Raw genomic sequence first — 14,063 nt, 5'->3', positions numbered from 1 at the left:
GACACTTCCTAATGACCTCTGTACAACCAACACTTGAACAATACTTTGCCTGATCTGAATACACCATTCAAAAACTTGTCAATGAGGTACAGCATTGTTCACATCTCTATTTTGTGAGGTGTCCAAAAGCATTTGGATACCAAAATAACATTGTGGTACCCCATAGACAGAATAGCTTAAAAAGGGTGCAACCAACAGCCCAAACCCCCATCCCATGTGTCTACATTTTCAAGGCCTCTGCTGATCACATTTTTAATTTCCTTACCTTCCTGTCTCTCGCTCCTCGTTTCTCACGCTCGCCTAATTACCGCGTAAGATGCGTAATCACGGCGTAAACCTTTTAAACACTCCGCGTATTTATGAAACCCCGCCCTCGTCACCTTTGCGAGGCCCCTAATCAATGAGTTTAGGAAATATGGCGTTAACTGTGTATGTTCTGGATGCGCTCGAAGATTCTCCGCGTAACGGACGTAAACACGTTGTTTGCATTCTCTACACTCCGCGTATGTATTAAACGCCGCCCTCTTCTCCGCCCATGGCGTAAGAATTCATCTTTTCCACGCCCATAATCTCTGTGGGAAAGGAAAGATGGCGATGTCACACGAGCGGGCACGATGCTCTCATGCCACAAGTGAAGGGACAGAGGCAGGGACGTCCCGATCAAGGAAAAGAAGATATAAAGCCACTAATATGCGGTTCCAGGAAATGGTGGAGTTAGTTTACATCATGCGAAAGAAGGACTATGATGGGGAATTAGGGCCATACAAGACCCCTAACCGCCGAAAGGCACATATTATGGACAAGGTGGCGAGGAGAATGCAGAGGATGTTTGGGATCACCAGGTCCAAGGAACAGCTGAGGAAACGATGGTCAGACTTAAAATTGAGGGAGCCACATCAGATGAAGAAAATACTTAAAATTCTGCGTAAAAGTAAGTAAATATATATTGGGGTTGGGGGGGGGGGGGGTGGTGATTGTCTGCAATAATGTGTTGCCATGTATATTTCACCATCTGCCTCCTTGGCCAGCTTGTAATTTTAAAGACATGTTGTTATTTATTTTTTAGAACATAAATAACTACATATTTACAAACAGTGTTCTTAGTAAACAACGTAACATCACATAGTTTATCAGAAAGGCTCGGTTATTACAGGAACAACACACCTGGACATGGCTCACTGGCCAAAAACTTTGTTTGTAAACATTGTGTAAAAGCTAGTTCTAGAAAAAAAAAGTATGAGAATGGGAAAGGCAAACAGGATTCATTCTAAAAACAGTGGTAATAAAGCAGATGTTTTCACATCTGCAATGCAGAGCACCTGTGTCTCCCCAAATCAAAAATGGGTTTTGGTAGGGTCTCCCAGAAATACAGTTTAGGGGGGACATCCATGTGTGTCACTTTGCTAAAAAGGGGCAGGATCAGAGCTTGCCATATAGAAGTAATTGCAAAATGTAGGTTTGGTGAAAGATAAAAGTAACTAAATGAAAGCCTCTTCTAAGCAATGTGTGCGATTTATGCTCTCCAATATCTGTGTGCTGATGAGTCTACATTTTTTTTGGTTTATTTCAGGGGAAAGAAGTCGCCAGCATTTGGAGGAGGCAGAGAGGGCCAGACAAGGCCAAAATCTGCCATCTCAACATGTGGAGGAGGAGGAGGATGTGGAAGGAGAAGAGGATGTGGAAGGAGAGGAGAATGTGGAAGGAGAAGAGGATGTGGAAGGAGAGGAGGATGTGGAAGGAGAGGAGGATGTGGAAGGAGAGGAGGAAGGAAGAGAGGAGGAAGAAGTAATTTTGGACTTAGAAGTCATAGCAGATGAAGGGCAAGTGGCGGAAGAACAATTTGGCGAATTGAAAGAAGGTGGATTGATGGATGAAGGAGGAGTCCAAGATGATGGGGAAGTGGTGGAAGAAGGAGGAGTGATAGAAGATGATGGGGAGGTGGTGGAAGAAGGAGGAGTGATAGAAGATGTCGAAGAGGTGGAAAGGAGAAGCCCATCAGGTCAGTGTCACCCTAGCTTGATTCCAAAAAACATATGTAGATAGGCCTCATTGAAAAATAATATTGTAAATGCCATTTTTTTTTGTGGTTTTAGGGGAGGAGGATGGTGTGCCAATATTTTCACGTGCAAGTGCTGCTATAATTATTCAGCAGGTAATGGAGTGCAGCACTGAAATGCACAATATGCGTGAAAGGATGTTTCTCATGGAACAGAATGTAACAAATGTCCTTTTGGAATGCAGCACGGAAATGGACAATATGCGGCAAAGAATGATGGTGATCGAATCTAATTTTAAGAACATTATTGACATGATGGGCCGTGTCAAAGACTGAAACACCCCCCGCCCATCCCCCGCCCCCACAAACATTTTTACAGTTTGAATAATGAATACGCCAAAATTTGAATATACACACACAGTGTGCCAACATGTGCTATCTGCCATCACAGAATATCTAATGTCTGTGCTTTGTGGGTCCAACCCCCTCCTCCATCCTCAAGTAGTTGAGAGGAAGGGTTTGCTCCCACAAAACACAGACATTGATCACCCATGATGTCAGATAGCACATGTGGCCATTTGTCTGTTGAACCAATGACATTTGGCGAGTTTGCACTGAATGTGTGTATCTTCCAATTTTGGCGTGTTCCAGTGTGAAAGCACACCATGACTGACTGCTGTTGTGAGTTTTTATATTTTTTGAATTGGATTTTGTTACTTTTTGACCATGTTGAACATTTTGGGATACTATAAAGTTTAGACCATAAAGAATAAACAACGCCAAAAAATTTTTTAAATATATATATAGAATTATAAATCTCTCTAATCACTGAATTTAGTGAAGTAGAGATTTGACTCCAAATTCTCACCTAAAAATTTTCTTTTATAAAAACACACCAAAAAAAAAAAAAATGGTTAAAAAATTATTGTTTTTTGTGCCTAAAAAATATGGCCAAAAAAAAAATTAAGGCGGTAAACACCCCACCAAATATAATCTATATATATATATATATGTAAACAATAAATCTAACTATATTTGATGAAAAAAAAAGTGAACTTGTTAATAAATGTATAATCTGCATAATATTTTTGGTTGAATTACCTGAAAAAAAAAAGAAAATTTTAAAAAAATTTTGAAGACTCCTAAGTACAAAAGCAGGGAGTAATGAAAAAAATATAAAATTATTTTTGGGGTCATGAACAAGCAAAATTTAAAAAAAATTGACCTCAACATTTACAAATGGAGTTGCTTCTTATTTCTAGACTCAATACCCTGTTTGTAGATGAGTGAATAATGTGCAAAATGTGGTTAGTTACTAAAAGTGGAGAAATCAATTATGCATTACAATTGAAGAAGTTAGTTAGAGAACCAGGAAGACAGAAAAAGAGAAAAAGCATTAATGACAAACAACTGTATAAAGTCCAATGGTCTAATTATTTATTATTTTTTAGAATATTCCTTTCTTTGGGGGCCGAATTAGAAAGAAATATGATCTGGCATAGCAATGGCCCCCCGACCCATGAAGTACTCAACATATTTGTCGCGTACCTCACGAGCTGATTGGGGGGCCAAGCCAGCGCGACCAGTGTCCAGCCCGGGAAGGGGATCTGAGGGTAGTCTTGCCTCAGAACCGATGTCGGGTAGGTACGTCTGGGAGTGCCTGCGTAAAAAGTTGTGCAAAATGCAGCAGGCAAATACAACGGTGTCCAATTTATATTCCGCCAGATGTATCGATGTCCTGAACAGGCGGAACCGGTTGGTGAGTATCCCAAAGGCATTCTCGACTACCCTCCGAGCCCTGGCCAACCGAAAATTAAACACACTCCTCTCTGAGGTGAGGGTCCTCTGGGGAAAAGGCCGCATGAGGTGAGGACCAAGCCCAAAAGCCTCGTCCGCTAGGAACACAAACGGAAGTCCTTCCACATTATCTTCATCTGGTGGCAATGCCAGACCACCAGCTTGGAGACGATCATAGAAATCAGTCCGTGCGAACACTCCCCCATCAGACATCCGGCCGTTCTTCCCCACGTCCACATATAGAAACTCATACTGTGCCGACACCACCGCCATCAACACAATACTATGATAACCCTTGTAATTATAATAGTACGACCCCGAGCGGGGTGGGGGCACAATGCGGACGTGTTTCCCATCTATTGCTCCACCGCAGTTTGGAAAATCACACCGCTGGGCAAATTGGGAAGCCACAGACTGCCATTCCTGTGGTGTGGAGGGTAGCTGTGGGGACAAACAAAATTAGAGATTTAGTACTTTGTAACAAATACATCCTACAAGCATCCTTGTGACAGTTCACAGTATTAAAATTGCATTAGAAAAATGTGCATGGAGAATTTGGGAAATGAAATATATAGGGCCACTTCATTAAGAGACTCCACAGCCCTCTGATGGGGACAATAAAAGTTTGAAGGGGGGGGGGGGGGGCACAAAAACCAAAAAGTCCTGTTTGAAAAAATGGCAAGGTGGGTTTGTCCCTAGGATAGCATGCTGGACAGGTTAATATTGGGTAAGGGACAAATATGCAGGTAGGCCAAGAATAAAACATGTAAAGCTGATATCAACATGCATAGGGAGAAAAGGTAACGTTAGTTAAACACACAGCATATCTGGGAAAATAAAAAGAAAGTTAGTTGGCCACATTATTAGAGCCAGGAAACTTACCTTAATATACTCCTCATGCATAACTTTGATGATGGCAGCACACGTGTCCGGTATGATGACCCCAAGCGCCTGCGGAGAGATGCCTGTCGAGAACTTGAGGTCCTGCAGGCTCCTCCCAGTCGCCAGGTACCGCAACGTGGCAATAAGCCTCTGCTCGGCCGTGATGGCTTGGCGCATCACAGTGTCCTGCCTCGTGATATAGGGGGACAGAAGATCCAGCAGACGGTTGAATACGGGGTCCGTCATGCGGAGAAAATTCCTAAAGTCATTAGGATTATTCTCCTGGAGTTCCCTAAGCAGAGGCATATGTGAGAACTGGTCACGCTGGCGCAACCAATTCTTGGTCCAGAAACGCCTCCGCCCCCTGTTTCTGGCCAAAGTACTGGACAAATGAACATATCCAGCAGCCATCCCATAAACAGCACCAACTCGCGAAAATTGACGCTGCTGCTCCATCATGGCTTCAAACCGGCCGGCTGGTCAGTCAAGAACACACTGAAACAGAAAGCACTCGCAAATCCAGCACTACCTGCGACAAACGCGTGACAAACAGATACGAGCGCACAGGATGCAACTGCTAAAGCAGAAACAACCTGCTTGCCTATAGCCGAATGACAACTACGTTACCGCAAGCACACGCACTGAACCCGTGAATACACGCTGTCAAAGCCTGGAGACCGAGAAGCGCGAATCAGCTCTAACCAAACCTTCACTAACACGAGCAAACACGTAACTAGCAAAAGAGGAACAGAGGGCGGCGCCATTAACTTTGGTCTTCCCCTTTATAGTGACGTCGTACGTAGTTTACGTGCACGCGTTCCGGTACGACGGGAATTTGGTCCGCTGGTGTGTACACGCCAGCGGAACAAAACACAAATCAGCCTTGTACGCCGGAAACTGTCGGGCAGACAGTTTCCAGCGCACAGATCCGGTCGTGAGTACAAGGCCTAACACATCTATGCTGAAACAGATGCAGCCAAAAAGTCTAGTCCCATATGTATATGAGGATGGTCTTTAAATTCTCATGGATGCATAAAAGGTCCTTAATCCCCTCTGTCAGACACATCAAATCTCCAGGCAGATATTCCTTGGCATGTAAATAAGGTTTAAATACGCTTACCAGCTGATGTTGACTCATCAGTCTCATGACCCAGTTGAAGTCTGTGAAGACGAAACCGGTCGGGTTTATTGGACTCTCAACATTTTACTGCACATTAGACCTGATTACTCTGTGCTGTGTTTTTTTGCATGAAGTTGTGGCGCTGTTTACTGGGACTCTTTTTACATATACCCATTTGTATTTCACGCTTTGGATATTTTTGAAGTGCAATAAGTCTTGTTTTTATTTTTTGTGATTTTAAATTAAAACTTTTTTAATTTAATTTAAGACCATCCTCATATACATATGGGACTATACTTTTTGGCTGCATCTGTTTCAGCATAGATGTGTTAAGGCCCCATACACACGAGATGATTTATCCGCGGATACGGTCCAGCGGACCGTTTCCGCGGATAAATCCTCTCGAGGATTTGCGCGGATTTCCATGCGATGGAGTGTACTCACCATCGAATCGAAATCCGCGCCGAAATCCTCTGGCGATGACGTGTCGCGCCGTCGCCGCGATTATGACGCGGCGACGTGCGCGACGCAGTCATATAAGGAATTCCACGCATGCGTCGAATCATTACGAAGCATGCGGGGGATCCCTTCGGACGGATGGATCCGGTGAGTCTGTACAGACCAGTGGATCCATCCGTTGGGATGGATTCCAGCGGATAGATTTGATAGCATGTCATCAAATATTTATCCGCTGGAAATCCATCCCAGGGGATAAATATCCGCGGAAACAGATCCGCTGGAGTGTACACACCATAGGATCTATCCGCTGAAACCCATTCGCTGGGATTTTTCAGCGGATGGATTCTATTGTGTGTATGGGGCCTAAGAGTGATTGATTCTTTTCATTTTATTGTTTTGGTTCACAATATTTTTATTCATATAGCAATTTTGCTGATATATGATCTTTCTCTCTGCACAGTGTTTTTTACACTTCCACTTGGGATTGGATGTGAGATCTATCCCATAAGGTGATTTCACTACACTTCAGTACCACCTTGATTGGTGGATCACTTATTTCATTATTTTTTTTGGCGCTGCATTTTTTTCTCTCTTTATTTTATCTTTTATCCATTGGTGTGTTGGCCGCCTTAATCATTATCATTCACGGATCATTTATATATTCATCACCATCCAATATTGTAACAGTTTAGCGCAATATATTTTATATATATTACATTTTTATTATGTATGAATATTTTTCTATGAAGCTCAGATGACAGCTGATGACACTTTGTAATGTAAAAGAATAGAACTTTAGTCTTTTTCACTAATATAACTAATCCGAAGATGTTGTGTTTGTTATGCATTGGTATTAATCTATGTACGCTTGCAGGTGGACTGGATTCTGCTACATCCAAGGCAAGGTTTCAAACTCCAATACCCATCATGCCTTTTGAAATTTGTAGCCAGCCCAGATATTGGGAGAACCATCTAACTACATCAATGTTATGCACTGGATTTGACTCACTTTCGAAGCTTAAGTCTAGTTGTAGAGTAAGTACATTTTGTACATCCAGTAGCTTAATTTTATTTTAAGCTTGGTATATCTGATTTACCAAAACAGGTGTTTTTTCCTTGTAGCGGATTACTTTGTGTTTAGCTACCTAATGATTACGATTTAGAACATGGGTCTTCAAACTACGGCCCTCCAGTTGTTCAGGAACTACAATTCCCATCATGCCTAGTCATGTCTGTGAATGTCAGAGTTTTACAATGCCTCATGGGACGTGTAGTTCCGCAACAGCTGGAGGGCCGTAGTTTGAGGATCCCTGATTTAGAACTTACTGCCTGGTAGGTGATTGCAAATGTGGATCCAGTATAAGGATACAACATTGTACAAACGCCACTTTGTTTCCTGACTCTTGTGTCTGTTTCTGCAGTAAAACTTCCTCTGTAAATAGTTATTTCCTTAACCTCCCTAGCCGTATGATTAATTCAGATTTTAGGTGCTGAAAGCGGTACCATTATTTTGCATGGAAATTTGGCGTTTTATATTGTAGGCCTGTAATTCTTATGCCGCGTACACACGGTCGTTTTTCGGCATGAAAAAAAAAAGAAATTTTTCAGCATGTCCAAAAAACGATGTTTCTCCAACTTCATCATTAAAAACGACATTGCCCACACACCATTTTTGAAAAATGATGAACAAAGCGCAGTGACGTACAACACGTACGACGGCACTCTGAAGGGGAAGTTCTATTCGCCTTGGGGCTGCTTTTAGCTGATTCCTTGTTAATAAAAGACAATTTGTGCTTTTTTGTCTGTTACAGCGTGATGAATGTGCTTACTCCATTATGAACGGTAGTTTTACCAGAACGAGCGCTCCCGTCTCATAACTCGCTTCTGGGCATGCGCGGGTTTAAAACGTCGTTTTAGCCCACACACGATCATTTTTTACAACCCGAAAAACAACATTTTTAATTGTTTTCGTTTTTTTAGAAGCCGAAAAACGATGTGAAGCCCACACACGATGATTTTAAATGCCGAAAAACGACCGTGTGTACGCGGCATTAGAAATAACTGACTTAAATCTGTCCAAACCAGAGTCTAGTAGACATCCGAGGTATAATACAATTTGAAACACAAAATCATAAATTATAATACAATAAATAAATATAAATAATTATAAAAAATAATATAATAATAATACAAATTATTACTTTAAATATTTTGATGAATTTCCCCACAAATCTCTATCGCTTAATTCTGCAAGTGATTCTAATTTACTATCGCTGTTTTCTAGCTGGTCTAAAACCACTTTTGACATAAAAAGGGATACTTTTTGTTTCCTATGGACATTCTCAAGTTTCCAGGCAGAAAGAACAGTTTTTATTTTATAAAAGCACATGCAGAACACTGGGCAGACCACTAGGGACAAGGGGGAGGGGGGGGTGTATTTTTTACATACAGTACTGTAATCTATAAGATTACAGTATACTGTATGTATTGTGTGTATTTACTTTTTTTAATTTGGCGCCGATCTCCACCCCCGTGCATCGTAACGTTGCAGGGAACGGAGCTCGGCGGCACACGGGCACTGTGAATCGAGCGAGGAGGACACCGCTCGATCACCCAGCGTGGCGGCATCGCAGGGACAAGGTAAGTAAACCATGCCTGCGAACACTGCGAGGCAATCCCGAGTCAGGCTCGGGGTTACCGCTTTTGGTCCTGAAATTCCACCCCGAGCCAGACTGTGGATGTAAACCCGATTCATGAAATTTGAGTTGGGCACATATATCTGCAGTATTTTGTTATCTCTTTTCAATGAGCTATGTCTCATTGCTCTCTTCTGAACGGTTCCTCTGTTATCAGCCTGAGAACTCCTGACATATTTTTTTACTTTTTAGACAAAAGCAGACAGAATCTTTTGTCAAAGGAGGTTGCTAAAATAGATTAACAGAGAGCAACTCCTATTACAAAACAGCTCTGAGAGTCTATGCCTATGAGGAGAGAGAGGGGGTGTGTGCCTTTCCTCCAATCAGCAATGTTGGCTATCTTGGCTGTATGCCCAGACATCACACTCTTTGTTAACCAGGAAGAGAAAATCTCCTAACAAGATCTCAACTTTCTAAACAGTATATAAATGTGAACACAGCAGATATACTGTACATATAAAACCTTTGTAGGAAGATTTGGTTAATCTCTGTGTATCATCTGAGGCTGTTCACTTCACCCGGGTGTATGGGGGGTTTACAACCACTTTAACCGGTTAACACCCAGACCAATATGCAGGTTAAGGACCTTTCCCCTTTTTGCGATTCGGCACTGCGTCGTTTTAACTGACAGTTGAGCGGTCATGCGACGTGGCTCCCAAACAAAAGTGGCGTCCTTTTTTTCCCACAAATAGAGCTTTCTTTTGGTGGTATTTGATCACCTCTGCGGTTTTTATTTTTTGTGCTATGAACAAAAATAGAGCTTTTTTTTCCCTCAGTTTAGGCCGATATATATTCTTCTACCTATTTTCGGTAAAAAAAAATTGCAATAAGCGTTTATCAATTGGTTTGCGCAAAATTTATAGCGTTTACAAAATAGGGGATAGTTTTATGGTATTTTTATAAAATAATTTTTTTTTTACTACTAATGGCGACGATCAGCGATTTTTTTCGTGACTGCGACACTATGGCAGACACATCGGACACTTTTGACACATTTTTGGGACCATTGTCATTTTCACAGCGAAAAGTGCTATAAAAATGCACTGTTACTGTGAAAATGACAATGGCAGTGAAGGGGTTAACCACTAGGGGGCGCTGTAGGGGTTACGTGTGACCTCATGCGTGTTTCTAACTGTGGGGGGGCGGGGCTGGACGTGTGATGTCAGTGATCATCGTTCCCTATATCAGGGAACAGACGATCACTGACATTTCCACAGAGAACGGGGAAGGTTTGTTTACACTCACCTCTCCCCGTTCTTCAGCTTCTGTGACCCGATTGCGGGACACTTGCGGCGATCGGGTCCCGCGGGCGCGGTCACAGAGCTTCGAACCGGTTTGCCAGCGCTCGTGACCCACGGCTGGGCTTTTAAAGGGGACGTATATATACGTCCATGTGCCCAGCCGTGCCATTCTGCCGACGTATATAGTCGTGCTGCGGTCCTTAAGTGGTTATGGTTTCCATGCCAATTGGAGAATAGTTCCTTATTTCATATCCCTACATATGGTAACACATAGGCCTACCTAGTACACTACCCTAGTGGTAACAGCAAGAGGCATATCTTAGGGATACTGATGATCGGGTAGAAATGTTGTACTTACATGGCCACCATTCACTGGCTACAATTTTTAGTGTGCTGCAGTGCAATGCTTAGTAGCCTGCTTTAGTATGCCTCTTGTATTGTATTAGTTCTGCATATTGCAAATTGTTAAGAATTTTAGCACCACGCTAAGATGTGCATGGGAATCCACTGGCAGTTATGGCCTTATGATTGAGAGTTTGAGGCAATATGAGTGCTGTCAACAATATGTAATCTCCAAGGCTTTCAAAAAGGGGGAAAACATGTATTTTACACAGGTTCTTGGGCTGTCTGTCAAGAGAATGGGCTGTCCTATGCTGTTGCCTGAAAAACACAGCAAAAACTCAGTAAAAAAAACGTTAAGTCACACAGGTGTGAATACGGCCTTAAGCCCAACTCCCTGACAATTTTAAATGCTGTCCCCCTCCTCCACACACACTGCAAGGGTAAATTCTTGAATTCTTGTTATGTCACGTTGATAGAAAAACTGGTGCATCATGTATCTGTCTCCCTGCTCCAGCTGGTTCCAGCACCCTCCTCATTTGTCCAAAGCTTTGGTGGTCTATGGGTGAAGCCTCAGTATCATCAGGGACATTAACCCTGTATTGTAGCTTACATACCCTGTTTCCCCAAAAATAAGACCTACCCTGAAAATAAGACCTAGCGTTATTTTCCAGGAGGGCTGCAATATAAGCCCTACCCTGAAAATAAGCCCTAGTTAAAAATGCTTGTAAAATCCTATAATCCACTCTTTTGTAGTAGTAAATAATGTACAATGTGTGTGTTTCTGTAATATAATTGCGGGGGAAGAGAGCTCCGGCGGGTAACAGAAGCAGAGAGCGGCTCTATAACAAAGGTATTTGGCACAATTATATTACAGAAACACACACTTTGTACATTATATAATACTGTAATAGAGTGGATTATAGGATTTTACAAGCATTTTAACTCAGTTCACACTGGGGATCCTGACAGGCAGGGAGGGAGAGGGGGGAGAAGACATCACATTACATAGTAAGACCTACCCTGAAAATAAGCCCTACTGTGTCTTTTGTTGGCATAATTAATATAAGACCCGGGCTTATTTTTGGGGAAACACGGTAGCAGCTGCGGGGGACTGGTCGCATTGCTGGAGGAACCCTGCTGAAATGAGTAATAAGGTAAGTATTTTCAGCTTAACCCTCCGCGCCTATACCAGAAATCAGTAAATGGCGGACTGCGTCCCAGTGCCATCTGGACTGGGCACAGTCCCTCCTTTTGGAGACGACTCTTCCGCTCAGCCACCATAGCTGCTTTCATCCTGATCGAGCTAACATCGGAAGTAGGACAGCTCCAGATGGTCAACCGGTAGCAACCAATAACTAGCTGGTTACCAGGAAAAGTTGTGCAGCTCCCACTCTCCAATTGCAACTGTCCTGCCTCCAATGTCAGCTCTAAACTGATGTGCCTCCCACTGTCCATCTGAAGCTGTACTGCCTCTGTGTAGGTAGGACATGAAAGAGAGCTATGTCACTTCTGTGAAGGATGTGGGGGAAGCCGAGGATAATATGAAGGGGAGCCAAGCACATAAATCTAAAAGAGAGGGGGGGTGACCTAAAGGCCGGGGAACTGAGGACAGGAATGTAAAAAGGGGGGGGGGGGTGATATGAAGAGAGCCTGCGGACAGTAATGTGAAGGAGGAGGGGGTGATATAAGGGCAGGGGGCTGAGGACAGAAATGTAGTAAAGATGTGGTGAGAACAGGAATGTGAAGGAGGAGGGGGTTATATAAAGGGGGGCCAAGCTTGTGAATTTGAAGGAGGGATTGGGTGATATAAGGGCAGAGACGGGTGATCATTGCAGGGATAGATTATTTTTTTTTTTTTTTTTTTTTTTTTACTATATTCATGTAGTTAGATTTTATGTGTCAAATATTTTTTTTTTTTTTAATAAAACATGTCTATACAATGCCTATAGATACAGAGGTGAATGAGAGCTTGTTTTAGTGTCCATTCACACCTAGGCGTATTGTCGCCTGTAGCGCGACGCTATTGCAGCCTGCAATACGCCGGAGGGGTGATTTAACACTGTCGGCTATAGAGATGGTTCACATCTCCACGCCGAACGCCGAAACGCCGTATGCCTGAAGCTCAAAACAAGTCCCAGTCTTTACAGTCTTGTCAATTAGCAACCTGATCACCTGCTGCATTCTGTGGTTCCTTCTGACAGCTCCTATGACACAACAGTGATGTAGGGATCGGGGAAGGAACCACAACACGTGGCAGGGGATGCATCACATAGCTCTTGAACAAAGCAAAGATCAGATAAACAAAAGGCAGGACAGCCGAGTATAAAACCTCATCTTTTGCATGTCCTGCTGTTTTTAAAACCTAGCAATGGAATGACTTTAAAATGATTAAGTTCCGTGCAGCAAACAAGTGTGTGTGTGTGTGTGTGTGTAAGGTGGGGGGTATAACTATGCTTTGTTACATTGTATCATTTTATATAATGTATTATGTGCTAACTTTCTTTTCAGAGTGACGCAGAAGGAGCTCTGATTTGTAAATCTACTACAGGCACTGCCTGGGAACTTCAAGGAATCACAAGCTTTGGGCCCAAGAACTGTCTGGTAGATAGAAAGCCTCAGGTCTTCACCAGAGTGTCAGCCTACAAGGAGTGGATTTCAGACCAGATCAAAAAATACACTTATGAAAAAACCTTTGCATAGGCCGTTCTCCATTTATTATTTGGACTGCACTAAAAGAAAAAGCAACCATATTTATACCTAATAAGGAGCAGCTAATTACACAACTAAAATACCTAAATGTTGTTGTTTTTTTTTTTACCTATTGTAATTTTGTTGAGCATAGTTGTGATTCACATACCTGTAGACAGAGAGCAGACTGGAGAAACTGCAAGTAAATTTGTTTGTCTGCTGTGCTGTATACCACACATCTCACAGCTGATTAATTAGAGTTGCAAATCCTTTGGTAGGTAAAACAATTCACACTTATATATTTCAAATGTGTATTTAACTTTTTGCCTGGAGTTCCACCCTAAATGGAGTTTAAAACACAAAATATCATTGTGTACATTTCTGTTCTTTTTAATGTACCAATATTGCCACACCTGATCAGTATACATATTTGTAAGATCTTTGTATCTGCGTAAAAATAAAGGAATAATTACAAACCTGGATTTCAGTTGCCCTAATATATTAGTTATGTTTTTTTTTAGAAGTGTTAAATATGAAGTTTAGCTTAAAAATATATATTCTCTAAAGCTTTAGTTATATTACACACCTGTAATGAAGTATGTTCCACAATGTGCAGGCTGATGGATGGGATCACATGCACCAAACGCAAAAGGAAACCCAAACATGCATAGAGAAATAAAAACACCATGAACCAATATATTTATAAAATGTTTATTAACGTGCTTAAAGGGTCACTAAAGGAATTTTTTTTTTTAGCTGAAATGATTGTTTACAGGGCATAGAGACATAATAGTTAACTGATTCCTTTTAAAAATGATTAAAAAATAGATAAAAAACAATCA

At 42.0% G+C, this 14,063-nt stretch overlaps 1 protein-coding gene across 1 annotated transcript in view; it reads left to right on the top strand.

Moving 5' to 3' along the window:
* Nucleotides 1-13,703, top strand: part of LOC120916904 (ovochymase-2-like) — a 147,169-nt gene extending 133,466 nt beyond the window's left edge. Inside the window, exons 24-25 of the mRNA XM_040327850.1 lie at nt 7,129-7,289; nt 13,042-13,703. Coding sequence (XP_040183784.1) covers nt 7,129-7,289; nt 13,042-13,233 — 353 coding nt within the window. The 3' untranslated portion in view covers nt 13,234-13,703. The remainder of the gene's footprint in view (nt 1-7,128; nt 7,290-13,041) is intronic.
* The last annotated feature ends 360 nt before the right edge of the window (nt 13,704-14,063 follow it).

Source organism: Rana temporaria, chromosome 1 (genome assembly GCF_905171775.1).
Source record: "Rana temporaria chromosome 1, aRanTem1.1, whole genome shotgun sequence".
In the NCBI taxonomy this organism is placed as follows: Eukaryota; Metazoa; Chordata; class Amphibia; order Anura; family Ranidae; genus Rana; species Rana temporaria.
Note: the sequence above shows the minus strand (reverse complement) of the source record. Positions and strands in the feature narration are given on the sequence as shown.